We start from the raw sequence: 27573 nt of genomic DNA on the forward strand, positions 1-27573 counted from the left end.
TGTGTGCACCTTCCCCATGTTTCACATCCCACATATGAAATACTGGAAAGATTGTCACCATTTCCCTGGTATTAATAAAACCCCCCTCCATTCACAGACTTTGGACACGTTCTTAGCATCTCGTTTGGGCTAAATAGTAAAATAAGGATATTTGACGGAATTTTAAGTTCTGTGCCAAAACAGGGTCTTGCAGTTTCTTTTTTGCTGGAGACCTTAGAGTTCTTCTATCAAAGCCTATTGTTGCAGTTCGTAATAACTAACACTCAATTTCAAACAGTTTCTTTTTTTTTTTCCTTTTTGAGACAGTTTTGCTCTTGTCACCCAGGCTGGAGTTCAATGGCTCAATCTCAGCTCACTGCAATCTCCGCCTCCCAGGTTCAAGTGATTCTCCTGCCTCAGCCTCCCAAGTAGTTGGGATTACAGACATGTGCTACCACGCTTGGCTAATTTTTTTGTATTTTTAGCAGAGATGGGGTTTCACCATGTTCGTCAGGCTGGTCTTGAACTCCTGACCTCAAGTGATCCACCCCTCTTGGCCTCCCAAAGTGCTGGGATTACAGGTGTGTGCCACTACGCCCGGCCTTCAGCTTCTAACACCTCTCAAATTCTTGATCATTTCTCAAGTTGTTCATTTGCTTCTTCCTCCTTCTTTCTACAAGTAGTAGATGTTGATCATAGGTAAATCTAGCAGAAATGAAAAGTGTAAAGCAGAACAATTTCCATGATACCACCAGGCAAAGTCAAGCATGATAGCATTTTTTTGTGTGTCATATTTCTTTTCCATATCTCAGTGCTTCTAAAATTGGGATGCATATTGTCATCAACAGGTGCATTTAATGTAGTCTTCCTTTTTTTTTGAGAGTTGTTCTTGAATCCATGGTTAGGCTTTATTTTCACCTGCCACAAATCGTCAGTCTGATAGTCCTTTCAAGGCAGTGTGGCTTTGAATTATAAAGTGCATGATATGAAATAATATTGGTTCTTTGCTATGATATCAATGCTGGTAAATACAATAATTCAGTGTGTTCCAGGAGTTACCTTATTTACTCTGGTGAATATTTAAAGACACATTTATGCAGCAACTCTATGAGTGTGTTGCCTTTGACTAAGTAATTCAATTTGTTGTAAATACTTTTTGGTTGGATTTTTTGGCAGAAGTGAGTGGCTGGAAAGTCCATTTAATTTTATCAATTATTTCAGAACATATTTATCTTTATTTTTTGTGAGAGAGGGTTATTCATACCCAGCAAGATAATGGCTAATGGATATTGTCCCCTTTGTCAGTGTTGTGACCCACTCGTAAGGTAAGACCTGGAAGTCCCAGTGCTATGAGTCTGGGTGTTCTTTAGCTCAGTAATCCATGTTTTTTTTTCTGCTGAGCATTGTAATAGTGAAATTAAGTGGAATTTTCTGCCTCCTCATTTGTGAAACCAGCAGTTATTCCCATCCATGACCAACTTTTCAGCTCTCCTATCTGTGCAAGTGCACAGCCTGGGCCAGTAGGTGGTGCTGTGTGCAAAACAAAGTGATAATTTGGGTCCTCAATGGAAATGGAAATCTAAACATGAAAAACCTCCGGCTTTTGCTAGTTTATTTTTTAACTCACATCTCACAAGTCAACATTATTTGACATAGTTCTCATATGAATTGTTGCTTCTTGATATTCAAATCAGAAATATCGCAGCTGAGATAATATTTGTGAGATCTCTCAGGTGCACATGAGATTGATGTGCTCACATTCACAACTCCTGTGGATTTGCAGAGACCTTATGTTTCCCACAGGGATGCAAAACCTCACTGCCTCTGGGTGTTCTGGCCACCAGGCAGGGATATTTATGTGTCCCGGTTGGTAATGGAATGTTTAAAGTGGACCCTCTCCATCTCACCCCCCAGCCCCCAATACCTAATCCTGAAACAACAACTGAGGGTTTGGCATTTACTAGCATTCCAGATAGAGAAGCTAAGTAAGCCCAGGAGGGGAAATGGATGAAACAGAGTTCAGAGGCTGGGCCCCCAACTCATGTTTGGTTGCCAGGTGACTCTGGCAAGTGCTTGGACTTAGTATCTTCATATATAAAGGGAGGGTACTGGACTACTGAGTACCTTATGTCTTAAGAAGTCATTGCGTTCTTGGATTTCGCCATATTTAAGTTGTATTTGAAGTGTTTCTGAACTTATGAAAGACTTCATGAAATTCCAAAAAAAATAAATAGAACAAAAACCAGCAAATAAAGCACCAATCAATGAAGCAAGCGTTCTATCCAAGTGACATAAATGTAAAATAACAGCTGATTTTATCTTTTGCATTGTTTAGCCAGCTTTGTGGGCTTATTTTATGTAATTGTAGTAACTAATACAGACCGGGCCAGAATATTCCTGGCTCATTTGGTTCACTACCTGCACTTTGGGTGTGCCAGGAGTGAGGTGTGAGAGGTCTACAGTCTGGCCATTGGGCCTTTTGGCTTTGGGTTATTTTCAGGGCTTTTTAACTTGGCTTCTTAATATTATTCCATTAGGGAAGCAAGTGTCAAGAAGTGATACCATTTCCCCGAAAGTGGTGCAAACTCAACATGGCTTTAATGTCTATACTTTTTTGTCCGGAATTGGTGGGTTCTTGGTCTCACTGACTTCAAGAATGAAGCCGCGGACCCTCGCGGTGAGTGTTATAGCTCTTAAGGCAGCGCATCTGGAGTTGTTCATTCCTCCCGGTGGGCTTGTGGTCTCGCTGGCTTCAAGAGTGAAGCTGCAGACCTTCACGGTGAGTGTTAAAGCTCTTAAGGCAGTGTGGACCCAAAGAGTGAGCAGTAGCAAGATTTATTGCAAAGAGCGAAAGAACAAAGCTTCCACATTGTGGAAGGGGACCCGAGCGGGTTGCCACTGCTGGCTCAGGCAGCCTGCTTTTATTCTCTTATCTGGCCCCACCCACGTCCTGCTGATTGGTAGAGCCGAGTGGTCTGTTTTGACAGGGCACTGATTGGTGCGTTTACAATCCCTGAGCTAGGCATAAAGGTTCTCCACGTCCCCATCAGATCAGTTAGATACAGAGAATGGACACAAAGGTTCTCCAAGGCCCCACCAGAGCAGCTAGACACAGAGTGTCAATTGGTGCATTCACAAACCCTGAGCTAGACACAGGGTGCTGATTGGTGTATTTACAAACCTTGAGCTAGATACAGAGTGCCGACTGGCGTATTTACAATCCCTGAGCTAGACATAAAGGTTTTCCAAGGCCCCACCAGAGTAGCTAGATACAGAGTGTCGATTGGTGCATTCACAGACCCTGAGCTAGACACAGGGTGCTGATTGGTGTATTTACAATCCCTGAGCTAGACATAAAGGTTCTCCACATCTCCACCAGACTCAAGAGCCCAGCTGGCTTCACCCAGTGGATCCCGCACCGGGGCTGCAGGTGGAGCTGCCTGCCAGTCCCGCTCCGTGCGCTTGCACCCCTCAGCCCTTGGGTGGTCGATAGGAATGGGCGCCGTGGAGCGGGGGTGGCGCTCGTCGGGGAGGCTCGAGCCGCACAGGAGCCCATGGAGCGGGTGGGAGGCTCAGGCATGGCAGGCTGCAGGTCCGGAGCCCTGCCCTGCGGGAAGGCAGCTAAGGTCTGGTGAGAAATCGAGTGCAGCACCGGTGGGCTGGCACTGCTGGAGGACCCATTACACCCTCCGCAGCCGCTGGCCCGGGTGCTGAGTCCCTCATTGCCCGGGGCCGGCAGGGCCAGCCGGCTGCTCCCAGTGCGGGGCCCGCCAAGCCCACGCCCACCCGGAACTCCAGCTGGCCCACCAAGTGCCGCAGGCAGCCCTGGTTCTCGCTCGCGCCTGCCCCTCCACATCTCCCTGCAAGCTGAGGGAGCCTGCTCCTGCCTTGGCCAGCCCAGAAAGGGGCTTTCACAGTGCAGCGGTGGGCTGAAGGGCTCCTCAAGTGCCGCCAAAGTGGGAGCCCAGGCAGAGGAGGCGCCAAGAGCGAGAGAGGGCTGTGAGGACTGCCAGCATGCTGTCACCTCTCACTTTATTCTTTAAAAACACAGAAGATGGAGCATATTACTTGCTATAAATGTACAATGTTTGTCATCAAATCATTTTGCTTCCCACAGCAGATGCTCAACACTGTCCTCTGTTGAAAATTCACCTCCAGCCATCCTTTGCCTCTTTCCCAGTCTCCCGCCCTTTTCGCTGCATCTCTGTGCCCCCTGGCTCATTCGTCCTTTCCTTTGGCGTGAATATTTGCAGAGATGTATCTGCTCACCTTATGCCTCCCATCTCTGTCTCCATCTGTGTTCTCCTTTCCTGATGCCTCTCTGTTGCTTCATTCCACCCTCTGGGTGCTCTGGCAGGCCTCCGATTTGCTCTGCATTTGATAGTTTGACAAAACTTGTAGAGAAGTCCAGAGTTAAGAACCAGCACCCAATAAAAGACCTGCAAAAATTAAGTTCTAAAGATGTATAAACCAATGAAGATCAAATACTTGAAAGGATAAGAGATCATTTCTTTGTAAGAAAAAGGAAATAAAACCAGTCAGATAAATTAATTCACTAGACTTTTACTCATACATGCTATGGAAATTTCTTTTTTTTTGAGACAGAGCCTTGCTCTGTTGCCCAGGCTGGAGTGCAGTGACGCGATCTCAGCTCACTGCAGCCTCCGCCTCCTGGGTTCAAGGAATTCTCCTGCCTCAGCCCCCCAGGTAGCTGAGACTACAGGTGCCCACCACCATGTCTGGCTAATTTTAGTGTTTTTAGTAAAGATAGGGGTTTAGCCGTATTGGCCAAGCTGGTCTCAAATTCCTGGCCTCGAGTGATCTACTCACCTCGGCCTTCCAAAGTGCTAGGATTATAGGCCTGAGCCACCGTGCTCAGCCATATGGAAATTTTCAAACACATTTATAGTATATATAGATTATTGGTTGAGGCTACTGCATCTCTTTGTTACTCTATATGCTAGTGACATTTATTTGTCTTTGATATTTTTAATATTGTCCAATTATTGTCATGACTATCAGGTTTTAAGAAACTTTTTCTAAATTATCTGCAAAATCTGCTCTGAATCAACAGTGGAGTGTCCGTTCTACACCTTACCTGTAAACATAGTCTTTGTGGTGTGCTGGAAACAGTTAACAACTGGAAAACAAAAGCACTGATTTATAGCATCTGCCAGCCAATTTCCGTGGTGTAAATCCTCCCACCATGTTTGTTTGTTTGTTTGTTTGTTTGTTTGAGATGAAGTCTCACTCTGTCACTGAGGCTGGAGTGCAGTGGCATGATCTTTACTCACTGCAACCTCTGCCTCTTGGGTTCAAGCGATTCTCCTGCTTCCTGAGTAGCTAGGATTACAGGCATGCACCATCACGCCTGGCTAATTTTTTGTATTTTTAGTAGAGACGGGGTCTCATCATTTTGGCTAGGCTGGTCTCAAACTCCTGACCTCAGATGATATGCCTGCCTCAGCCTCCCAAAGTTCTGGGATTACAGGCATGAGCCACCGTGCCCGGAACCACCATGGCCTTTCACACCACCAATGTGAGATCACTGAACATGGAGTTGGGAGGAGTTGTGCAAAATTGGCTCTCACAGTGAGAGTCGGCTCCAGGCCTGCTGTCTACAGCCCGACTTTGCTCTCAAGCCTTGTTTACCAAAGCCATGGCCATCATCTGAATGACTCATAGTGTGTTCATTCTTTGGAGTAGTCTGGATCTGGTGCTGGACCAGGCATTCAATTGTGTGTACTTGGGTGACTTTCTAACTTCTTCTCACCTTATGACAAAATTCCTTTTCCTGAGAACTATTTTGGTTTCCCCTTTTTGTGGAGAGAAACCTGGATGAAACAGCCACAGCAGAGCCATTTCTGTTTGCTGAGGGCGTGTTGATTAGCACCCCATCCTTTCCATACTTCAGTGACTCTTCATGGGAAGCTATGTATGAGAAAGTTTTTTAGAGTTAGGTGAGAGGTACTTTGCTTTCTCTTAGGAACACTTGATTTTATCATCTTGCCTCTGGCTGTAGCTCAGAGCCAAATGGACACCCTGTTGTTGCCATGCACAGCCTTGGCCTGTGCATGTGGCTTTATAGCAGTGTCTGAGCAAACTAAAAATGATAAGTTTTGTTCATTTAACATTATTTCAGTGCTCCCTTAAATCAGTTCCTTGGTGGAAAAATGAAGCATATCTATAAACATAATAAAGAAGTTAATTGGAAAGAAAACAGATGAGTGTTTGTGCCAACACTGCACTTCATCTACGTCTTCACATCTGCCACTCACAGACATCTTGGGGGGCCAGTCACATGCTGCGCCCAGTCGGCAGTCAGTGCAGAGAGAGGACTGGGTCTTGATCTGGGTGTCCCAGAGCCTCCCTTGTCTACGCTAGACCTGGCGCTCCCTCTGCACCAGCCCTGTGGCCCCGACACCTTCCCACCCTTTAGGCTTGTGGAAGCCCTTGCCGTCCCGTCTGCCTAGAATACCTTCCCTCAGATGACCACGGGCTCCACCCTCACCTTCAGGTCTTTGCTGGACGTCACCACCTACTGAAGCCTTCCATGGCTGCTTGAACACCTGCTTACCCCATCACTTGCCTGTCTTTCCTGCTTTTTTTTTCCTCCTTCATATGTGTCACAACATAGTATATGTTTGCTTATTTATTTGTTGCCTGTTTCCCCATAGGAGGGCAGAGAATTGATTTTCTGTTTCCCAATGCCTAGAAGAGTGCCTGACACCTAGTAGTTGCATAGTAATGTTTGTTGAGTGACTGACGGAGTGAGCAAATGAACAAGTGCTTCACCCACCATTCTCTCTTATCTCCTGCTACTAAGGAGCAAAGTGAGTTCCAGGGTTTCATGCTTCATGCTGCAGGCAGCTTGAGTGTAATTCCTGCAGAGTACCTGAAATCTGAATGAGAGAAAAATTGGCAAGAAAACATGCTTTTGTTCTCATGTTTAATTGTTCTTGTGATGCAGAAGCAACTTTTGATTTTTGTTCTTGCATTAAGAAATGCCAGAAACTCCTTGGGTGGCCTGAGAGACATCGCTGACTGGTGGGACTGGAGTCTGACCACACTTCTGGACGGCCTGTACCCGGGAGGGACCCCGTCAACCCATGTGCTGGGGGCTCAGGTGAGCTTTCCATCTCCTCTCCATAGGAGATGATCTCAGAAAAGCCATCTTGCAGTGGGTGAAATAGTCACTAATGCTGAACTGCAGCACTGCGTAGGTTCTTGAATGACCATGCAGGTATAAGGCCATTGGCTCTCCAGCGGGTCCCAGCAGAGCATCCTGTTCCTTTCCTGCCAGAACCCATTGGCCCCATCCCATTACACCCTGCTGAGCTGCACAGGATTCTCCAGATTCCTGCACTTCCCAGGCCAGAGATAGACACAGGGGCTATGGCAGAGCCTCAAGAGCCCTCAGGCTGACGGGGTGTGAGGTCAGGAAATGGAAGATTCTAGTTCCGTGTGCAAAATACCCTGACAAGGAAACACAAGAACCACCCCAAAACAGAGGAAGTGCAAGGAAGCTTCCAGAAAGAGGTGAGGCTGATCCCAAGTTCTGAAGAAAAAGTTAATATGCATTTTGCATAATCCCATTCCTTGCTCATCTTTTATTTTCAACCCCTTTCCCATGTTTAAAAATGAAATATGCTGGGTGCAGTGGCTCACACCTGTAATCCCAGCACTTTGGGAGGCCGAGGCAGATGGATCACGAGGTCAGGAGTTCAAGACCAACCTGGCCAACATGGTGAAACCCCGTCTCTACTAAAAATACAAAAGTTAGCTGTGTGTGGTGGCACGTGCCTGTAATCCCAGCTATTTGCGAGGCTGAGGCAGAAGAATTGCTTGAACCCGAGAGGTGGAGGTTGCAGTGAGCCAAGATCATGCCACTGCACTCCAGCCTAAAAATACAAAAATTAGCCAGGCATGGTGGCACGTGCCTGTAATCCTAGCAACTTGGGAGGCTGAGGCAGGAGAATTGCTTGAACCCAGTGGTTGGAGGTTGCAGTGAGCTGAGGTCACACCACTGCACTCCAGCCTGGGTGACAGAGCTATTCTCTGTCTCTAAATTTAAAAAAGAGAGAGAAATATATTTGTCCATATTCCTTGAGCAGTTTATTTATAATTTTATTTTGTTGTATTCTATATAGTCTCTTGGGTCGATGACACTGGAGAAACTTTCAAAAAAGATAAAAGAGAGCATTCTCATGTGACACAAGTTACGAACATCATTTGAACGTTAACCCTTTTCCAGGACAAGTCTGGGGAGGTTGTTGCTGCCTTCTTAGAATGTTGGTTATATCCCTAAAATGATGTTGGAAGGAAAATAAAACTCTGACCTCTATGGTAGCAGGAGTTACCCAGAGCATCCCCATGCCTTTTGAGCACTGCTTGATGAGGAGGTTTGAAGTCCACAGCACACCCAGTCCTCGTCATCTTTTTTCTCCTTTCAGCCTGGAGCTCTTGGAGGAAAATGCTACCTAATAGGCAGTTCTGTAATTAGGCAGCTAAAAGTTTTTCCTAACCATTTATGCAAGGTAAGATGTTCCTTTTTCTTTTGCTTCCAAAAATAAATGGAATTAGAGAAGTCTAGGCAACACTGGGGCAGGACCCTGGCAGATCATTTGAACTTCTCTGCGAGTTCAGTGGTGATTGGAATTGTCAGTGCCGGGGCTGGGGAGAGGGCGAGCCTCGCCCTTCCTTCCTTCCCCCTTATGAACCCTTTCCCAAAGCCTCTTTCTTCCTTGACATTCTGCTGCAGGTTTCTTCAATTCACTCTTTGGCCTGAGAGACTGGCATTCTAGGCAAAACTAGAATCAAACAATCAAACAATCTAAAAATAGAATATTCACATGTCTTTTTCTAATGGGGAGGGTGTGCCCTGAGATGGGCATTTTACCTGGCATCTCATGATGGGGAAGTCTTCAAGTGGTCTAAGCCTTAGACTCATACACAGCTCAGATACCAACTTTCCGTGGGTAGAGCCTTGATCCTGTAGCTTGAGCTAGAGTCTGTAGACCACGAAACAGGCCACAGAACGATCCTACGAGGAGAGAAGGGCACCATGTTGCAGGACAGAGCAGGTGTTCACATGTGGCCAGGCCTGGAGACCCTGGATTGCAGGGTAGCCTTGGGAATAGCATCTGTGTCTTCTTCTGACTGCTGGTTTGTTCTGCAGCTTCCCAGGCCATTTTCAGCTATCATCGAAGACTCTATTCCTACATGTAGTCCCGAAGTTGGAGGCCCTGAGAACCCCTACCTGATAGACCCAGAGAACCAAAACATGACCGTGAATGGTCCGGGGGGCTGTGGGGCAAGGGAAGACTGTGTGCTCAGCCTGGGCAGAACAAGGTTAGTGAGATTCGAAGGGCTGGGGCTCATCCTGCCTGCCACCGCCACTCCAGCTCGGGTGCCTGCTGGACGCGGTGCATCTGCAGCAGGTGCAGCCTCCTGACAGGCCTGCGAGGTCAGCGCATCACTGCCAGGGGCTCCAGCAAGACTTGTCATTGTTGTGGATGACAGAAGCGTCACACAAGCTCAGACCTCCATGCGGGAGAGCACAGAGCAAACGTTCTTTCAAAAAGTGGTTGCTAGAACATCTGGAGCTCATGGAATATAAGGAGCATTTGTTGCATATTGACCTTGTGCCAAGCTGGGTGTTTACTGTCTCATTTTATCTTCACCCAGCTCTGTGGAGTAGGCCCTATGCTACTTTTCCCACATCCTGAGGGTGAGGGGTGGAGGTTCAAGTGCGTAACAAGCAGGACCCCATGTTGCAGCTAGGTCTGAGGTCAGGCCGCCTGCCCCATCCAGCCAGTCACACTGTTGCCCACAGCCACCCATGGCTCCCCAAGCAGCATGCGCCTCACACTGGGTTGGAGCTGTGCTGACCCAGTGGTAACATGGATGGTCTTAGACCAACGGGGAGGTCTAGACCGTTACAATAATGTGTGCCTTTGAGTAATACTCTTTAAAAAGGAAATGATTTAATTGTTACTAAATATAAGTTAGTATTTAGTAACCGCCTTCCCCCAGCTTATTTGTTCCAAACAATGGGGTCTCTAGAAAAAAAAGAAAAATGAATATTCTAGAGTCCCTGGGGAGAGACACTGGGCATTTCTGCCTTACATGGGGTGGGGTGGGAAATGGAGGCCTCTGTTCTCCAGGTCCCTCCTGCCTGAGGGTCCCCTGGGCTGCTGCAGGGAAGAGAGTGGGGCAAGGAGAGAGGACAGAGGGCTATTGATGAGGTCTCTTAGATACAGAGGGCCATCTGTCCTGCCCCTTGAAGCCCAGACACTGTTTGTCCTTGCGAAGTCTAGCATAGGGTGTTCCCAGCATGGGACCTGCAGCTGGGAGCCTCAGTAGACTTCTGTACCTTCCTCCCTGCCCTGCGCTACCCCAGTGTATGCTGCTTTACAGGCCTGAAGCCCACACAGCCCTGTCCCGACTCAGGGCCAGCACATGGATTGACCGCAGCACCAGGGCTGTGTCTGTGCACTTCACCCTCTATAACCCTCCAACCCAACTCTTCACCAGCGTGTCCCTGAGCGTGGAGATCCTCTCTACAGGGAGTCTCGTCCCCTCATCCCTGGTAGAGTCATTCAGCATCTTCCGCAGCGACTCAGCCCTGCAGTACCACCTCATGCTTCCCCAGGTGAGCTGACCAGCCTCTTGGCCCTCCTGGAGGTGCACAGGGAGGTGAGGCTTCACCTGGGCTGGGCTTCTCCACCAGACAGGACTAGTTCCCTCCCCATTCACCCGCCCCTCTGGTCACACTCTTTGTCATATAACCTTTGTGTGGCAGGCATCACACTAAGTGCTGGGGCATGAGACAAAGAAGACCCCCAGTGGGGAAACCAATCCTCACATGTGTGGCAAGGGCAAATACAGAACTGTTTTGAGGTACCAAATTCATCACGGGGGAATTAGGCCTGATGTTTACATCCCCCCGGGGATTTAGCTCAGGCTGCTATAACAGAATAGCCTACACTGGGTGCTTTAAAAAGAGACTTTTATGGCCGGGCGTGGTTGCTCATGCCTGTAATCTCAGCACTTTGGGAGGCCAAGGCAGGCGGATCACAAGGTCAGGAGTTCAACACCTGCCTGGCCGACATGGTGAAAACCCATCTCTACTAAAAAAATACAAAAATTACCCGGGCATGGTGACACACGCCTGTAATCCCAGCTACTCAGGAGGCTGAGGCGGGAGAATTGCTTGAACCCAGGAGGTGGAGTTGCAGTGAGCTGAGATCGCGCCACTGCACTCCAGACTGGGCGAAAGAGCAGGACTCCGTCTAAAAAAAAAAGAGAGAGATATTTACTTCCCACACTCCCAGAGGCTGGAATTCCATGATCAAGATCAAGCCTGGTGAGGTTCTGGTGAGGGCTCTAGTCCCGGGAGATGGCCGCCTTCTCATGGCGTGCTCATAGAACCTCTTCTTTGTGGGTATACACAGGGAAAGAGAGCAAGAGAGAGCTGTCTAGAGTCTCTTTGTGTAAGGACACTAATCCTATCGGACCAGAGCCCCAGTTAACCTTGATTACTTCCTTAGGGGTCCCATCCCCACATATGTCCACACTAGGAGTTAGGGCTTCCACCTGTGAATTCAAGGGAACACAAATCTTCAGTCCATAGTACCCAGGGTCTTGGTGAGATGGAATATATCCACATAGCTTCACCAAACAATCCAAAACACCAGAAGTCACTCTGAGTTATTCCTTGGGAACTTTCCTGATTTTCTGCCTGTAGTTGACTTTTCTGCTATGAAGAACTAAGTCCTGCTGACCCTTTGACCCGGTAAAGGCTGAGATTTGCATAGAGCTCAGCTCGCACTGGTGTAGATGGAATGGAAGGTGGGAGCATGGCCACTGGTCAGGGTCTGCCTGGGGGAGACACGTAAAGCACTTACCTTGGGCATCAAATTTAAGGGGTATCACAAATACTTGGTAATCAAGGTGAACAGTATTCTGGTGCAATAATTATAAACATCAGAATTCATATCAAAAAATCATATTGGACAAAATATGGAAATTGTAGACAATGGCAGGATCAGTTTTCCTGATAGTTTCTTTGCCTCAGGCTCCAATAAGGCCCAGCACAGCACGGCTGTTAAACACCTTGCAGCACCCAAAAGTGAACCCTGCTTTGATTATGTGTGTAGCTCCTTACAGCAGGCCAATGGGACACAATGCACATAACTCCAACAGAGGACAGAGAAGATGCATAAAGCCCTGCTGACGTGCTTCGGTTCCTCACAAATCCATAACTAAATTTGAGTTTGGGTTAGTGGTTAAAGGCATGAATCAACAGGTAACTCACCAATGGAGAGAGAACCACATAGAGAACTTTAAGAAAGTGCTCATAAGGGAGCTTTAGAAGACTTTACTTGGCTGAGAAAACTAATATGTATGTATATACAGTTCATATATTATCTATTTCACATGTACACAGAAACTCACTCTTTTGACTGGTGCCAAGGAAGGACTGGAGGATTGGCATGGAGGTCAGGAGGCCTAGTGGCTGTAGATGCCCGTACTCTGTGCTTTCCCTGAGTGCAGAGACCATCTCGGGTTCTAACCCCTGGCATGGAGTTTCTGTGAGTGCTTGACTTGTACCAAACCACCCCAAGTGCCCACTGAAGAGCAAGTTTAGGATTAAACCTCTGCAGAACAGGAAGTGGGCTTGCATCCTAGCTACTCAAAGGTGATTGGCAGGGAAGCCGGTCACATGTTTAGACCTTCAAAAAACAATTTATCAGCATTCGTGTTGATCTTGTTTGTTTACATTCTCTCCACCAGCTGGTCTTCCTGGCACTCAGTCTCATCCACCTCTATGTTCAACTCTACCGTATGATCGACAAGGGTGTCGTCAGCTACTGGCGAAAGCCAAGCAACTGGCTGGAGGTAGCCTCTCTTGTGTCATTTTCTTTTGAAAAATAACAATAAACTGTTTATATCTTGAAAAAATAATTTAAATAAGAAGTTGATTATGCACTAGCTACTGCCAACATTATTGCGGTTTTCTCCCTCTGTAGTGTTAATCTCAAAACAGCATTTGAGATCAGGCATCATTTAGTGTTGTTACAGTTACCGTCATGTACCACACAAATTTCAGCCAAGGTGGTGCGTAAGATCATATGGTGCTAAGAAATTCCTGTCACCTAATGACATCTTGATTCTGACCTTGTATAGGCCTAGGCTAAATATGTCTGTTTGTATCTTAGTTTTTAATAAAGAAGTTTAAAAATAAAAAATTAAAACAAAATTTTTAAAAATAGAAAAAAGCTTTTGGAATTAGGATATAAGGAAAATATTTTTTGTACAGCTGTACAGTGTGTTTGTATTTTAAGCTGTGTTATTATAGAGTCAAAAAGTTAAAAAAATTAAAAATTTTTTAAGTAAAAGGGTTACTGTATGCTAAGGTTAATTTGTTACTGAAGAAAGAAAAATGTGTTTACAAATTTAGTGTAGCCTAAGTGTACAGCATTTATAAAGTCTACATTAGCATACAGTAATGCTCTAGGGCTTCACATTCACTCACCACTCACTCACTGCCTCACCCAGAGACACTTCTAGTCCTGCAAGTGCCATTCATGGTAAGTGCTGATACAGGTGGATCATTTTTTACCTTTTGACTGTATTTTTACTGTATCTTTTCGATGCTTAGATATAGTTAGATACACCAGTACTTACCGTTGTGTATGATTGCCTACAGTATTCAGTACAGGAACACGCTGCACAGGGTTGTAGCCTGGGAACAATAGGCTGTCTCATATAGCCTAGGTGTGTGGGACTGTCTGTGTTTGTGTAAGTGCACCCTATAATGTTCCCCCAAGGACAAAATCACCCAGCGATGCATTTCTCAGAAGGCATCCCTGTCGTTAAGCGACGCATGACTGTAACTTACAATGCGTGTCACATGGGGTGCCAGGTGAGCCCTTCCTCAGGAGCCATCTAAGGGCCTTTCTCTTGGATGTTGCAGCTCTCGGTGGTTGGAGTGAGCCTCACCTACTATGCAGTTTCTGGCCACCTTGCTACTCTTGCTGGAGATGTCACTGACCAGTTTCACAGAGGACTTTGCCAAGCATTTATGGACCTCACCCTTATGGCATCATGGAATCAGGTACATGATGTGCTCAGGGCCATATAGATAGAGGCCATGCACTGTGATGCCATCCAAAAGGCAGAGGTCACACAAGCTCTAGAAGGTGCAAGACAACAGATTTGTTCCGTATTGAGAGATGATGCTCTGAGCGGGCAGATGGGAGTGGCCAGGACAGTGAAGGGCTTGGAGAACTTGAGACGTGCTTTAAACACTGGGGTATGTGGATTCTGAGTGGAGCAGAACTCAAGAGCCTGGAATTCCCCCGGTGCCTCCAGGGGACACTAAGGGGCACAGGAAGCAGGTGTTGATGCAGCGTGGAGGAAGGAGGCTAGCGCCGACTTGCTTAGACACACCATTTTCTCTCTTCATCCTGGCGACAGTCATAAATGCAGGCAGTATTAGCCACTCTGCAAGAAGACACCAAGGCTCACAGAAAGTATCAGGTCCCTCAATAGAGGGAAGTCTGGTTTCAAAGTCCCTGTACCTCCTTCCCCTAGGCAGCCCTTCCTGCAGGGAATGGTTCCCCACAGGGGTGGGGGCTCCTACCAGGAGGACCAGGCAAATGTGCACCGATGGGCCTGGACGAACCCTGGAGAGGCGGCCAATGAGACGGGCAGGATCCCCCCACAACAGCATGGGACGCTGCCTTCCTGTGGTGGTGGAAGATGAGCCCACATGTTCTGCCTCCTTGCCCTGCTGCCCTCAGATCTAGCCCCTCCCCTACCCCCCTTGTCCTCCTTTTCCCATCTAGAGGGTGGTCAGGACCCCAGGGCCACCCCCAGGGCTGGGTGAGTCCTATAGCAACCTAGAGAACAAGGGCCAGTTCCCCTCCATCTTCAGGCCCCTTCTCCCCAGGTCCATCCATCTGCCCCACCACCTCCCTCTCACTTCTTGGCTCCTGTCCACTGTGTAAGGAGAACCAGGCAGGATGAGGCTTGTTTCCTCTACACTTCTGCTTCCTCCACTAGTGCCCCAGTCCCTGCCTCTTTGTTGGAGATCATTTTGTTGCAAGCAAGAGAAACTCCCTAGGCTAGAGGAAAGAAACAGGTTCTAAAGGATCCCAAGCAGAAGATTTGGCTTTTCTCCTGAAGTAAAAGAATACATGAATCTGATGAGACAGAACACTCGCACAAGCAAGGCAAAGCAACTGTCACTCACAGATTGGCAGGGACAGCAGAAGCCTGGGCTGCATGGTGAGCCGGTGCCCCCAGCTCAGGAAAGTTGACCAGGGTGGACAGAGTCCAGTCTGTGTGTGTCCCGACAGAGTCCCATCTGTGTGTGTCCTGACAGAGTCCTATCTGTGTGTGTCCCACTTGCACCAGTTCGGAAAGCCTGGAAAGCCGCCTGCCCTGAAGTTTCATAAGCTGGGGAACATAACATGCTGTGCTAAAGTGTTAGAGGGCATCCTCTTCTCGGAGGAACATGACCAGAGCCCACGCTCTTCCACGTAGTTCCTCCTTATCTCCAGATATTGCATTCCTAGCACATTCAACAGTTATTGTGAGAACTATAAGCAAGAAAAGGGGAAGAGCCGGGCTGGCCAAGGCCAACCAGGGACCTGTTCTGCAGGCACTTATCAGCATCTAATGAAATCTGCATTAAGCAATTATTTGGTTTACTGTCTTCCCCCACAAGGCTGGAAGCTGCAGAATAGAGAATGTATCTATTTTGTTCACTACCGCTCCCCTGGTACCAATATTAGGGCCTGATGAGGACTGGCTGCTTGATTTATTGGCATCTCTCTCTGGGACAGACAGCAGGCTTCCTGGTCTACCTTTTATAGTATAGCTCTGCTAGTCAACCCACTTCCTACTATTTGAGTTCTGGCTTACCCATGTAACTGTGGCCTTGCATGGTCCTGTCGGCTACAATGCCGACACGCCTGGCACTCCCTTGCCTGTGCTTAAAGGCCCACAGATGGTGGCCGGCTTTCTCTCAGTGCACAGCTTATAAGAGCATCTGATTAGTCACGGATTGGCCAGTAGGCGTGGGCCTCAGGAAGGGGGTGCAGAGTGAAACACTTTGTAGGATGTTCTTTTCACCTGATGTGGACAGGGGAGGTTTTCTAGAAGCATGACTAGGGCAAACATGAATCTGGTCTACATACTGACCTGGTGACTTGGAGTAAATAGCCTCCTCCTGACTTCTGACCTTGGGAAGTGAGTTCATCCTTATATCCCTTTTCCCCACTGATGTCCTATCTTTCTCATTATGTTCCCTGCCCCTGCCAGAAAAACTTACCTGGGGAGAGTCCCTCTTCCCTGGGGATCCTGTCTAGGGCAGATGCCAATTTCTAATTCCTCAATTAGCTTCTGAGAAGAGCCGACATGTATTGAGGTTTGCTCCTGCCAGGCACTGCCTAAATTCTATATAGTCACGTGTATGTTAAGCTATCCAACCGTCTAATGAAACAGGTACTAGTATGCCGCCCATCTAGACCGAGGCTCTGAAAGGTTAAGCCACTGGCGCAAGGTCACTCACATTGACACAGGAGCTGCACTGGAATTGGCCTCTGGTCTTGGGGTCCTGGGTAGCTGCATTCCTAAGCACAGAACTATAATGCAATGGAACGGCCCTCCAAGGACATGGTCCACACTGTCCTGACCCAGGAGCACTCAAGGCAGGAACCTGTATCTCACACCATTCAGCTCTATTGTTGTGTTGCTGTGTGTTCAGGGCCAGCTTTTCGGAAATGTGCAGTGTAGACAATGTTTGTCTTCTGAGGTGCCCTCATGTACCCATCTCTGTTCTGGCACCTTGGCCTCTGCCCACACTATGGCTTTCCCTCCTAATTCCACTTCTGCGGGCACCTCTTGCACTGTTTGTCAAATTATTCTCTGTAGAGACAGTTAGAGGAATTTAGCTCTAACTTCAATGTAGGCTGCATCCCAGGTGCTGGAAGAATGAGTCGTCTTCAAGATAAACACAAATGACTTTCTAATGATGGAATTTAACACCCAGGATTAAAGAGCTGTGATTTGAGTGTGTGAAAATGAAAATGCACAGGCTTTAGAATCAGCAGACCTAAAACTCAATCTCCCAGCTCCTCTTTGACCATGTGCCATTGGGCAAGTTTCTTAACTTTCTTCAAGTCTTAGTAAGGTAGAACTATGACACATACCTTGGGGGTTTTGCTAGGATTTGAATGTGTGTGTGTGTGTGTGTGTGTGTGTATTTGTACATGCACATTCAAACATATCCTTGGAACAGCTTGGCACCTAGCAGATGTTCCATAAATGAAAGTCATAATAATGGCAATTACTCAGAAGGCTTTATGGCATCCCTCAATCAGATGGAGGCAAGAAAGGGGCCCTTCCACTCTGTCCACAGGAGGTTTACAACCGTGTTATCCAATAGTCACCACTAGCCACACATGGCTATTGAGAACTTGAAATGTGGCTAGTCCAAACTGAGATGTGCTGTGAGTGTAAAATACTCACTGGACTTCATAAACTTAGTATGAAAATTAAAAATGTGCTGGGCGCGGTGCCTCACGCCTATAATCCTAGCATTTTGGGAGGCCAAGGTGGGCAGATTGCCTGAGTTCAGGAGTTCAAGACCAGCCTGAGCAACATGGTGAAATCCTGTCTCTATTAAAATACAAAAAAAATAACCACTATGGTGGCATGTGCCTGTAGACCCAGCTACTCGGTAGGCTGAGACAGGAGAATTGCTTGAACTCACCAGGAGGCGGAGGTTGCAGTAAGCCGAGATCCTGCCACTCACGCCTGGGTAACAGATTGAGACTCTGTCTCAAAAAAAAAAAAAAAAAAAAAAAATTAAAAGTGTAAAATATCTCAATAATTTTTATGTTGGTTACATATTGACATGATACTATTTTATAGGATTTCACATGTACTAATTTAAACAAAATACGTTATAAAACAAATTTACTCCGTTTAATTGTACTTTTTAAAACATGGCTACTAGAAAATTCCACCCATAGCTTGCATTGCATTTTTCTTGGCCGGTGCTGGCTAAAGCCCCATTCATCCGCATTCACCCATGTGCAGCCCTGCCTGCTCTGAAGGGAACCCGAGGGGTGACAGCCACTCACAGCTTCTCTAGGTTTTGGTTGTCAGAAGTCCTTGTTGACTTTGTCCCAATTACTGAGGAAATAAAACAAACAGAAAACCTTGATTCATTGCCCATATAGATTTTAAACCATCCAGCTGTCATTTCTTTTGTCTTGGGCTTACAATTTTGGTGAGAGCGTATGAGATCATACACCCAAAAGTACTTTCCCCATAAGCCCCTGGTAGGGAGGGGAGAAGGGAGCAGCCTTCCTAGAGGCCTTGTGAATGTGGACGAGTCCGTAAGGCTCTTTGCCCCTGGGTCTGCCATGCCCCCAGTTGTACTATGTTTGTCTGTTCACACTGTTTATCTGAGCCATAGATTCTAGAGCTATAAAAAGGGAGTGCCTCCCGTATTTGCGAGGATTACGTTTTTAAAAACCTACTTGGAAAGTGTTGGTGCCCTATTCTGTACATGTATCTGGAGGGAAGGAAATAAGTATGCACTAAATACTTCTTTGAGTCCCCTCCGTGGTGATGATTTTCGTATAGCCCAGTAGACTGAGGCGCAGACAGGGAGAACAGATGTGGGGTGGACAGAGTCCCATCCGTGTGTGCCTGCTAGACCTGCTGCATTCTAGTGTTCAAAGAAATGGCCAGGCCAGAATTCAGAGCAGGTCTTCTCAAAATGCGTTATGATTTGTATTTACCCCTAGTTCCAACTCATTCTCCTCTGCAGACATCTGCACTTGATGTCCCTCGGAGACTCATGGGTCTATATAACATCATCAAATCCAATGAACTCTTTATGCATGACTGACAGCTGTGAATATGTCTGCACCTTTCAGTGACTGGCATGGCACACTGACTGCTCTGTTCTGTCTCAGAGGGCTCGATGGCTCCGGGGAATCCTCTTATTCCTCTTCACATTAAAATGCGTCTGTCTTCCTGGCATTCGAAACACAATGGCATCCTGCTCCTCCATGACGCACCACTCACTCCCCAGCATCTTTGTAGCAGGGGTAAGAACTCTCCCCTTTATCAGGTGATTTCCCTTGTAAATTATTGATCTGTGTACTCTTGTCAGCCTTTCTCAAGGGAAAAACAAACTGCTCTCAAGGTAAACACTGTCTAGAATTCCAGTCTTCTAATCCCTTACAGTGTGGTTTTAGATAACTGATATCAATAGTTACATAGTAAGTTATGGTCATGACAACAATAACCATGATTTATGAAACACTTGCTTTGTACTATACCTTACAGTAGTATGTTATTATTACTAATATAAGTAGTTATTATCACCTACTAAGCTTTCTCTAAGTGCCAGGAATAGCACTTTGGGCCTCTCATAGATTACTTCATTTAACTATCACAACCAAGCTATCTATGGGCAGGCACAGTTCTTCTTAGAAGATTCTCAGGATTTCCTGGCTCAAACCCCAGGGCACAGCCAAGTCTTCATCCAGGGCTAGCCCTGAAGTCTGGTCTGGAGGGTGAAGCTCCAAATCAACAGGTCCAGAGTACAGCCTGGAGCCCTGATGAAGTTCCTGGGGTGCTGTTGATTCCGATCTGGTCCCAGCAGGGAAAGAGCTTTCTCCAACCTGACAGGCCCTAGTTCAGCACAGAATTGCAATCAGGGCCGAGGGAAAGTCTAGGCCAAGTGCCCTGAGTTAGGAGGCTCTGGCTGTCAGGATCCAAGCCACACAGGACACCAAGCACAGGTCTCCTGCTCTAGGGAAGGGGTTCCCCAAGCCCTATTCGCCTTATACTGGAGGAACATGCTCAGCAAACCAGGGCAGAGAGAACGAACCTGAGAGTCGGAGAGAGCGGCATTCGAACCTGGCTGTCCCACGCTCCAGCTCACTATTGTGAGCACCAGCCAGTTGCCCAACCTCTGCCTCCAGAAAAAGCATTGACGATGTTTGCCCCGAAGGATATTACTGGCCTTGGAGATTATATGCATGTAGAATTTATGGAGTGATTAAACTAGTCATTATTAAGACCATTTAGCAACATGCAAAAATGCTTTTTTTTTTTTTTTGAGATAGTCTCGCTCTGTCGCCCAGGCTGGAGTGCAGTGGTGCAATCTTGGCTCACTGCAAGCTCCGCCTCCCAAGTTCATGCCATTCTTCTGCCTCAGCCTCCCCAGTAGCCGGGACTACAGGCGCCTACCACCACATCTGGCTAATTTTTTGTATTTTTAGTAGAGACAGGGTTTCACCGTGTTAGCCAGGATGGTCTCGATCTCCTGACCTCATGATCCGCCTGCCTCGGCCTCCCAAAGTGCTGGGATTACAGGCGTGAGCCACTGCACCCGGCCAAAAATGCTTTTATGTAAGGAAAAAAAAGCCCAGAATATAAATAATTTGTGTCCAAATTAAGTAGCAGAATTCTAACTGTGCAGCAAGTATAGATGCATAGGCATCAAGAGGAGACTGGGAGACCACATAGCTCAATTTGTCCAGTTATAGACTCATAGATTGTGCCTTCTTTCTTCTGAGTTCCACTGATGTCTGATTTCACTTGTGGAGTAAGTAATACTAAAACGAGTCCCAGTGCATTCATAGGGAAGTCTTTGGGTACCTGTCCAGGTTTACACATGAGTCCAGCAAGGACCCACACAGAACGCAGCCTGTGACCATAGCTGCAGCTAGGTAAGGCCTCTCTGTAGGCCCGTCCACAGTCTACACACACGGCCCCATGTGGACCTATGGGACGACCGCCTGATGGTCTGACATCCAGGCTGAGAAAATACTTATCAGCACCAGAGCTGGTTGGAGCAGATGGAGTGAGAAGCACGAGCGGAGCCAGTGATACAACCCCTCAGATCCCAGGCCAAGTTCCCAGTTTGTTACGACAACCAGGACCACGAAACTTAACCTGAACCAAATTTACATCAAAATTGGAAAGCCTTCCTGATGCTTCCTAAGTGGTTTATTTTACTAAGCTCTGGCCAGGTGCAGGGAACGTAAAGATCATGAGGGAACTGCCCCCTCATGGCAACCATGGCCTCCTGAGGGGGCCAAAGGCCAGGGGAGCAGGCCACTTGTCACCACAGGCAGAGGAGGCAGCTGAGGAAAGGAGAGCGGCACTGGCAGGAAGAGCCCTTGAAAGGGAAGAGGGAGACCAGCTACAGTGTGGGAGGCCGGTAGGGTGGGAGGAGGGAGGCCTGGGAGACGGGTGAGAGGGCGACATACGCCTTTTGGGTTCGAAACCAGGGATGACATGATTGATCCACACTCCCAAAACTGCCCCTCCAAGTTTGTCTCTATTTTCAGCATTTGGAAGTTGAGTCTTCCGCTCCTAAGAAGAGGTGACGAGGTCAGTGATCTCTGGCTTTTCTTTCTGCAGCTGGTGGGGGCCCTGATGCTGGCCGCTCTCTCCCACCTGCGCCGATTTCTGCTCTCTATGTGGGTTCCACCACCTGGCACCTTCACAGACGCCTTCCCTGGGCTGCTGTTTCATTTTCCCAGAAGAAGCCAAAAAGACTCCCTCCTTGGCCTTTCCAAGTCTGACCAGGGGGCCATGGCTTGTTACTTTGGGATCCTTTTAATAGTCTCTTCCACACTGTGTTTTGGAATGGTAAGTAAACACGTCCCCAACTTTCAAGTTATGGTTTGTAAAAGTTTCATTTGCTGTTAGGGTGAAACTCTGGTCCACGTGGATGGGGCCAGGCAACACAGGCCAGATCTCATGGTAATGAATCCCTGCCGTCCAGCTCACCTGCCCTGGGAGGTCAGGTCAGTCAAACAGAGTCGGTTTGACTCTCCCTTACTCTAGAATAGTCCAGCACTACAGCAGCCACCCCAGGGTGCCGCCTCCTCCAGGAAGCTTCCCTGGCTCCCCTCACCCTGCACTGAATCACATCATTTCTTGCTTTGAACTTCATCTGCAATCTCACACTGCCTCGGGGGTATCTGTTGCCTTTTCTCAGTCTTTCCATCTTATCAGAGTTTCACTCCCATCAGCCACCTCCACTGGACGTGTTCTCCAGGCTAGAGGCTGAAGGAGGAATGGCTCCCTGTTTCACGCCCTCCTACTGATCTGCCACTGACAAATCTAGTCATGTCACACATGGCTTAAACTCCTTCAACGGAAGAAGAGGTTCCCCCATGGTCTTGTCCTGTTGCCTGGACTTGGAGTCAACAGATTTAGCAAATAAAACTGGAACCCAGTTACAGTTAAGTTTCAGTAAACAATGGAAAAGTTTTCAGTATTAGTAAGCCCCCTACAGCAGTTCAGACATATTTATGTTAAAATTTATTTGTTGTTGACTTGAAATTAAAATGCAACTTAGTGTCTTATATTTTACCCCTCCCTGCAGAGGCTCCCACCTGCTCTGCCCAGCCTGACCCAGGATTGCTATGCCCACATTGCAAAAGTGGGACTCATCACTTCTATCTCCAGAAGGCCCTACAGGTGTTCCTATGGAAGGCTCAGGGTTGGGACCCCTGCTCTGTGCTTGACTAAGCCTATAGGCATGCTGTCCACACTTACTGAACGTGCCTTCCCTCAGATCCCTTCACTGTGACTCGTTCAGTGTTAAGTTCTAAGACAGGGTCAGTGTGGTGTTCCCTCTAGAAGCTCTCCCAGCACCAATTCTCCCCTGGACCCCCAAAGGCTCTGAGCATGCCTCCTCATTGCACCCATTGTCTTGTGCTATTGGTTTTCGTCTCCTTTTGAACTCTAGCCACATTCCTAGCAGGCATATTGGTGTGCCTGCCTTCTAGAGTAGTAGCTCCTGACACATTGTAGAGCCCACTGCAAGTTCAGTAAATTGAATATTCAAGTTTTGTAAGTGGATAAAAATTCTCTGCAGTCCTTATAAGTCTACTGGTATTCTAGTTTAGTAGCTAGAGGGAAACTAAAAGTGATTGCTCATGTTCACACCTTGACAACACTCAGGCTCAAGTCCTTTGCTTTTATCAATGATCCTAGCTCCCTACTCTTGCTCATCCATGAATGCATAAATCCATCGATCACCCATCCATCCACCTACTCACCAAACTAGTTACCTGTCCACCTATCCACCCACCCATCCATCCATCAATCCACTCATTTGTTCATTCATGCACTCACTCATTCAACAAAAACCTAAAGAATGCCCATTAAATTCAGGCAATGGCGAAACAAAGATAATAACTGGTTCCTGCCTCAGGGAGCTCACAGTCCATAGGGGAAGACTGGCATATACAAATAATTATGGCAATTTTTATATTTTGAATACAGTTTTTAAATTGGATATGTGATTTGGAAACCTGTAGCTTCTCCTTTTATTCTCTTAACAGCATCTCTACAGAGCAGAAGTTGTAAATTTTGATAAAGGCCAGTTTTTCAATGTTTTCTTTTATGGATTTTGCTGTCCTGGCTCAATTGCCAAACCCAAGGTCACATATTTTCTCCTATTATTTTCTTCTAGAATTTTTTTTTTTTTTTGAGATGGAGTCTCACTCTGTCGCCCAGGCTGGAGTGCAGTGGCGTGATCTCAGATCACTGCAATCTCTGCCTCCCAGGCTCAAGTGATTCTCCTGCCTCAGCCTCCTGAGTAGCTGGGATTACAGGCGTGTGCCACCATGCCTGGCTAATTTTGTATTTTTAATAGAGACAGAGTTTCTCCATGTTGGTAAGGCTGGTCTTGAACTTCTGACCTCGTGATCCTCCCGCCTCGGCCTTCCAAAGTGCTGGGATTACGGACATGAGCCACCGCACCCAGCCTTTCTTCTAGAATTTTTATAGTTTTATGTTTTACATTTAGGTTAATCATCTGTTTTAAGCTAATTTTAATGTAAGATGTGAGGTATGGAACAGAGTTCCTGTTTTTTATAAATGAATATCCAATTATTCCAGCAGAATTTTTTAAAAGAATATTTACTCCATTGAGTTGGCTTTACAACTTTGTCAAAAAGCAATTGACTGTATCTGTGTGGATCTATATCTGGGTTGTCTATTCTACTCCATTGATCTTTCATTTAGCCAGTTCCACAAGGTCTTGATGACTCAGTGGCAAATCTTAAAGCAGCATGGATGAGTCCTCCAGCTTTGTTCTGTTTTGGTTGTAGCTACTCTAGCTCTTTCACCTTTCAATATGAGTTTTAGAATCCTCTTGTTAATATCTTTTTCAAAAATCATGTTGGTGTTTTGATTGAACTTGCCGTGGAATTATAAATCAAATTTGGGGGGAATTGGCATCCTAATAATATTAAGCTCTTTCAATCCTAGAATTCTGTATTTCTCTCCATTTATTTAGGTACTCTTTGATTTTTTTTCATCACTGTTTTATAGTTCTCAGCATGCATATCCTACATAATTATAGGCAATTTTAAAACCTAACTAGAAATGTCCTCAAAGAGCAAGAAACTTTTAGATCAGAGACTCATTTATTCTTCCGAAGGAGACCGGGAAATCTTCACACAACAGGAGAGGGAGCCTTGATGAGGAGTTCCACTCATGGTGACGACTGCTGAGAGCAGCATTTTAGGGGGCATGCGGAGAGGGCCATGCTGGAGTTCTGGGTCAAGTGGACATTATGCTGAAAAGGATGGTTGGAGTCAGGAATGGAGGGCCTTGAATGTCGTGCTAAGGCACCTGGATGCTATCTTCTGAGACAGGCAGGCAATATTGCATTGAGGTCTCTGGGTGCAAGAGTCAGGCCTTGCGGTCCCCCGTGGCTGTTTTGCTGGTAAAGCCGAGAGGCCTCAGACCTACACACCAGTGGCCTACCCTTTCAGCTCCTGAGCATCTTTGCAGAGTTCTGAAACTTTGTGAGGGGTTCGAGGGATTTGGGGACCAATCAAGAACAAACATATGACCACAAGAGGTAACACACACAAGCTTTATTTGGGTAATGTTTTGAAGTGTTTCCATGTTGGGGAACTCCCTCATGCTATGAAACTGTCCACAGGTTTACAGCGTAGCGGCCAAGAAGAATCCAAAAAGGAAGAAGAGCAAGGGCGATCTCAGGGGAGCGGGGCAGCAGAGAGGGAGCTTACCCCTTAGAGGATGCTGCTTAGCAGCATGGAGGGGAGGCTCTGGGTCAGAAAGCTCTTGAGGCCAGCGGCAGCTTGGGGCCTTATAACATTATCAGTGGGTAACAGCTGTCCCCTGAGGTTTTGCAGGGTGTGTAAATGGCTCTAAATGGCTAAAATGTTTATTTGGGTTTTTTTTTTTTTTTTGAGACGGAGTCTCGCTGTGTCGCCCAGGCTGGAGTGCAGTGGCACAATCTCGGCTCACTGCAAGCTCCGCCTCCCAGGTTCATGCTATTCTCCTGCCTCAGCCTCCTGAGTAGCTGGAACTACAGGCGCCCACCACCATGCCCAGCTAATTTTTTTTTTTTTTTGTAATTTTAGTAGAGACGGGGTTTCACCGTGTTAGCCAGGATGGTCTCGATCTCCTGACCTCATGATCCACCTGCCTCGGCCTCCCAAAGTGCTGGGATTACAGGCGTGAGCCACCGCGCCCAGCCCTGTTTGGGTTATTTTGAAAACAATTGGATGTGTAAAAATTTGAGTTTGGTACCAGTAGGCTTTTGAGCTAACAGCTTACAGCCTGCAGTGAAGAAATAAACCACCTGGAGGCTTATAGAGCACATGTTGGGGGCACAACAACTTGCTGAGCCCAAAACCCTTTCTGGTCTCCCAGGCACAGGCACAGACCTCTCTCCTGAGGCTCACCCACAGCTCAGAATGGCTCACCAGTGGACACCGAAACTGAGACACAGACTTTACATATGGGCATGCACATTGCGTTGATAATCTCAGTCTTCAAAGTTAGATACTGAAAACAATCTTTATAATACTAAGAATTTCCATTGCTGAGATCATCTTACTGCCATGTAGTTCAATTCAGGAGAGGTATTTTCCTGATTTTGCTTTTTTTCACCAAGAAATCACTATTTTACCAAAAGGTCATAAAGTAGCATCATCAGATATAATCTTTGTTGTATAGTTTGTCACATTAACAAAGCTCTTTATTTAGGCTACTAACATGAAATTTGTCTTCATTTTTTTCTTTTTCCTAGCTGAGAGGTTTTCTCATGACTTTACCCCAAAAAAGAAAATCTTTTCAAAGTAAATCTTTTGTGAGACTTAAAGATGTCACTGCTTATATGTGGGAAAAGGTCCTCACCTTTCTGAGACTGAAAACACCAAAGTTGGAAGAGGCTGAGATGGTTGAGAATCACGTAAGCTGTGGGATCTTGGATTACTGAGCATGATAGCACACACTAAAGATGATGGTTTCATTGCAGAATTTTGCTTTCAGTTATCAAAGCATTAGTATGTTTCCATGCCAAATCTCCTTGCAGAGCCACAAAATTAGTCTCAATCATAGTAGAACTCATGGAATTTTCCCTTGCAATTCTAAAACACTTTACAGATTACCAAGCACGTTCTCCTGCATTAACTCACTATATCCTTATAATGACCTGTACAGTTGGAAAGACAGAGTTTATGTCTTCCCCAGGACACAGACATGCTGTATTCTGTCCCCTGAGTTAGTCATTTGTTTTTGGTGCCTGCTATCAAACCCAAACTTCTATCCAAAACATGGAGCCTTAGGTGCATTACTTGAGTTCAGTCACCCCAGACATGCATGTAAACAAATCAAACCAGGTATTTGCACACTGAATACTCACTTTCTTCCATGGCTGATGTATTAGTTCGTTTTCACACTGCTGATAAAGACATTCCCAAAACTGGGAACAAAAAGAAGTTTAATTAGACTTACATTTCCACATGACTCAGGAGGCCTCAGATTCATGGTGGGAGGTGAAAGGCACTTCTTACATGGTGGCGGCAAGAGAAAAATGATCTAGATGCAAAAGTGGAAACCCATTATAAATGATCAGATCTTGTGAGACTTCTTCACTATCACAAGAATAGCATGAGAAAGACCAGCCCCTATGATTCAATTACCTCCCACTAGGTCCCTCCCACAACATGTGGGAATTCTTGGAGATACAATTCTAGTTGAGATTTGGATAGGGACACAGCCAAACAATATCATTCTGCCCCTGGCCCCCCTCCAAATCTCATGTCCTCATATTTCAAAACCTATTATGCCTTCCCAACAGTCCCCCAAAGTCTTAACTCGTTTTAGCATTAACCCAAAAGTCCACAGTCCAAAGTGTCATCTGAGACAAGGCAAGTGCCTTCCGCCTATGAGCCTGTAAAATAAAAAATAAGCTAGTTACTTCCTAGATACAATGGGGGTACAGGTATTGGGTAAATACAACTGTTTCAAATGGGAGAAATTGGCCAAAACCAAGGGGTTACAGGCCCTATACCAGTCCAAAATCCAGCAGGTCAATCAAATTTTAAAGCTCCATAATGATCTCCTTTGATTCCAGGACTCTCATGTAGGTCATACTGCAAGAGGTGGGTTCCCATGGTCTTAGGCAGCTCTTCCCCTGTAGCTTTGCAGGGTACAGCCTCCCTCCCGGCTGCTTTCATGGGCTGGCATTGAGTGTCTGTGGCTTTT

At 46.6% G+C, this 27573-nt stretch overlaps 2 protein-coding genes across 2 annotated transcripts in view; one reads left to right on the forward strand and one right to left on the reverse strand.

The window, feature by feature from the left end:
• The window catches only part of PKD1L1 (polycystin 1 like 1, transient receptor potential channel interacting), a 180544-nt gene that overhangs the window by 132862 nt on the left and 20109 nt on the right, over positions 1-27573 (forward strand). Inside the window, exons 48-56 of the mRNA XM_032758137.2 lie at positions 6982-7105; positions 8433-8516; positions 9158-9330; positions 10399-10633; positions 12778-12882; positions 13961-14101; positions 18984-19118; positions 21448-21678; positions 26114-26275. Coding sequence (XP_032614028.1) covers positions 6982-7105; positions 8433-8516; positions 9158-9330; positions 10399-10633; positions 12778-12882; positions 13961-14101; positions 18984-19118; positions 21448-21678; positions 26114-26275 — 1390 coding nt within the window. The remainder of the gene's footprint in view (positions 1-6981; positions 7106-8432; positions 8517-9157; positions 9331-10398; positions 10634-12777; positions 12883-13960; positions 14102-18983; positions 19119-21447; positions 21679-26113; positions 26276-27573) is intronic.
• LOC116812464 (putative uncharacterized protein PKD1L1-AS1) lies at positions 1178-26973 on the reverse strand. Its single transcript, XM_032758138.1, has 3 exons — positions 26821-26973; positions 4249-4418; positions 1178-1509 (listed from the first exon to the last, which is right to left on the reverse strand). Exons 1-3 carry the CDS (start codon positions 26851-26853, stop codon positions 1419-1421), a joined length of 294 nt encoding a protein of 97 aa, XP_032614029.1. The 5' UTR covers positions 26854-26973; the 3' UTR covers positions 1178-1418.

Source organism: Hylobates moloch, unplaced genomic scaffold (genome assembly GCF_009828535.3).
Source record: "Hylobates moloch isolate HMO894 unplaced genomic scaffold, HMol_V3 SCAFFOLD_1, whole genome shotgun sequence".
Lineage (NCBI taxonomy): Eukaryota > Metazoa > Chordata > Mammalia > Primates > Hylobatidae > Hylobates > Hylobates moloch.

Excerpts from the sequence above, each read along its gene's own strand:
- LOC116812464 (XM_032758138.1), bottom strand. The coding sequence starts at position 26,853 with ATGAATCTGAGGCCTCCTGAGTCATGTGGAAAT. Across the intron at positions 4,419-26,820 it reads CTCCTGAGTCATGTGGAAAT|GTCTTTTATTGGGTGCTGGT; the intron begins GTAAGTCTAATT and ends TAATTTTTGCAG. Across the intron at positions 1,510-4,248 it reads ACAGAGATGGGAGGCATAAG|CACCACCTACTGGCCCAGGC; the intron begins GTGAGCAGATAC and ends TTTTGCACACAG.